The 2871-nt window shown below is 37.5% G+C and overlaps 1 protein-coding gene across 1 annotated transcript; it reads right to left on the reverse strand.

Moving 5' to 3' along the window:
* Window positions 1-348: 348 nt before the first annotated feature.
* On the reverse strand, window positions 349-2306 carry LOC104952556 (acetylcholine receptor subunit beta-like; the record flags this gene model as incomplete). The annotated part of the gene is made up of 2 exons (XM_010779393.1): window positions 349-572; window positions 2121-2306. Coding segments are annotated over 2 exons (410 nt in total), but the record flags the coding sequence as incomplete, so codon positions are not given.
* Window positions 2307-2871: the final 565 nt, after the last annotated feature.

Consider the following 2871-nt stretch of genomic DNA (forward strand, 5'->3'; position numbering starts at 1 on the left):
AGATACATGTGGGTTCACTATTTGGCAAGCAACCGGTAACAGTTGCCCTGTTTATCTCATGTCTTATAAAAGCTTATGAAGGATTTATAAAGTATTCACAAACTAATTAATAAATGAATTACAAACTATTTGTAAACCCTTTTATAAGGGTAGTCTTATTGTAAAGTGGTACCGAAATGTGTATGCATCTGCTTGCTCTTATTTACTGCAATTGATTGGATTAATAGTCAATTCACTTTTTGCAACGTCTTTTTGTATTGTATTGTATTGGAGGACAAAGCTCATAAATGTGTATATTTAGCATATGCGTAATTGCCTATATGGGGGTAACCAAGTGTCTGACCTTACCATACGGATCCACATGGGCATGCAGTGGGTGTTGGCCGAGCGGTGGTGCAGATTGAGGACAACCACACTGAGGATGACTGAACATGTGACCAGGATCATAGTGAACATGATGTAGTTGACGATGATGGGGACACCCAGTGAAGTCTCAGGGATCTTATCAGCCAGCAGCAGCAGGAACACAGTGAGGGTGAGCAACACGTTGATGGACAGACCCATCTTCTCTCCTGGTCAGAGAAACAAAAAAACAGCATGTTTCACAAAGCAAAGAAGATAGCAGTTTAGCACCAACTGCTCTGATTTTGTCATTCACCAGTAATTACTCGAATGGAAAATGCATCTACTGTGAAGCTGATTGGCCAATAGATCAAGGTGTACTTAGTGGTTACCCACAAACTGTGTACCACACCTTGTCTATAGTTGGCAGGTAAATGGAAATTGATGTGCATTAGGGCCGTGCACGCTCCCACAGTGGGTAAATGTCAAAGCAGTGGCATTTCCCTCAATCACTTCGTTGACGTAAATCACCGCAAAGTTCAAAATGTCAAAGGGTTTTTATGAAGAGAAGTGGAAAAATAGGTTTTCTTTTTCACTTTTACAAAATATATACTGTATTACCTCTAAACATTTGTATTTTTTGTGAATTTTTGGAATGTCATTTCCCCATTTAATATAAGACCAATTCCCTATAGCTATAGTATATGGTATGGCAATTATACAGTATATGCCTCAAACAGCTTAAATGAGTAATTTAACATGGTTTTGCACTGTGTGAGTGAAAAGTAAAGAAGTTTCTTATTGGACCCACGCGCCAGGGTTAGGATGAAGTGGTTGAAGTGGACAAGTAAATAATATTAATAATGAACCTTTTTTGGAATGTGTTTTGTTAACAGTCTGTAAGTATAATTTCTTACCCAATGAATTTTGTGAAACAAGTCGATAAGAAAAATCTTGTTGAACCATGTAAGTGTTGTGTACGAAGTACATTCTGGGGCTGATTTCTACTGTTTAATTTGAGTGGATATTGATTTTGCGGTGCTCTATGGGAAACTGATATCTAATCTGAAATGGAATACCCTTGTGACAGTAATTGGAGAAGTATGTGATTGCCCAATGTACCCATACCAGAGAAACACAATTACAAAATGGCATCAGGAGCTTTATAAGAGTGGATCACATCAGTCCGGTTCTGAAATCTTTACATTGGCTTCCAGTCGGCTAAATAATTGATTTTAAAGTACTATTGCTAGTTTTTAAATCATTACATGGTTTAGGACCAAAGTATAAAACAAAACATGGAGAGGCAGCGTTTAGCTATTATGCCCCGACAATCTGGAACAAACTACCCAAATCATGCACGTCTGCAGAAACTCTTACTATTTTTAAATCGAGACTGAAAACATATCTCTTTGCCGCTGCTTTTAATTGAGCTGCTCATATTCGCACTACAGTATGTCATTTAAACATGCATTGTATACTTGTTGTGTTTATTTTATTATCTTTGCTTTTTAATGCCTGTTGTAAAATGCCATTACTGTATATATGTGTTTTTACTGCATTTATTCCTCAAAAGTCTTTTAATTTGTTTTGTAAAGCACTTTGAATTGTCACGTGCTGAAAAGTGCTATATAAATAAACTTGCCTTGCCTATAGACGATAATCAGGCAATTCAACCCTAACTCAAGCTTGATCAAAGTGGAACATGTGTGTACTACCAGTCAGATTATATCATAGTTAAACTGGTTTGAATGTTTCATTATGTATGGTTGCTATACCTGCGTCAGGAGGCAGGTAGAAGTTGAAGATGGCGATGATGGTGATGAGGATGCAGGGGAGGATGATGTTCAAAACGTAGTACAGAGGCTTCCTCTCCAGGATGAGGTAGAAGGTCATGTCCTCATAGTCATCGTCGTTCATGTTCCTCCTGCACGGCCTGTGTATGATTTGCCACTCGCCACCCTCTGGAAAAACATTTGGAGAATTTAGATTAGCAAAGGGACATACATCTGCATACCAAGGGTCCAAACTATCACGACCTGTCTTTGTTTCCTGTTTTATTTTGAAGAGTGTTCACCCTCTGTCTGTTTTTACTTCCTGTCTTTGTGTTTTCCCTCCTGTTTGATCACCTTATTGTGTTCACCTGATGCCTTTGTGTTTTGCCTTCCCTTCCCAGCTGGGTCTTGTCCTTGTGATTAGTATTTAAGTACTGGTTGTCTGTTAGTTGTTGTCAGATCCTGTCAGATGTCATTTGTGGAAGTGTTCTTTTGATTGTCCCATGGAGAGTTTTGTACTGTCTTTTGTATGTTAAAAGTAAATACGTATTAATCCACATGAATCCCAATACTACATATGAGTGTACGAGAATATTTGAAAATAAATACAATTGTCTTTATTATAAACTTGTTAGGCTTTAACATCTATCACGGTGTATATCACCATTCAAACATGTTTAAATACGTTTAGGAACACAGTCTGTAAACACTATGAAATGTTGACTTTATTTGATAATTTTACAGTGAAAAAGTA

The sequence above is a fragment of the Notothenia coriiceps genome, unplaced genomic scaffold (assembly GCF_000735185.1).
Source record: "Notothenia coriiceps isolate Sejong01 unplaced genomic scaffold, NC01 NC01_scaffold00020178, whole genome shotgun sequence".
Taxonomy (NCBI): Eukaryota; Metazoa; Chordata; class Actinopteri; order Perciformes; family Nototheniidae; genus Notothenia; species Notothenia coriiceps.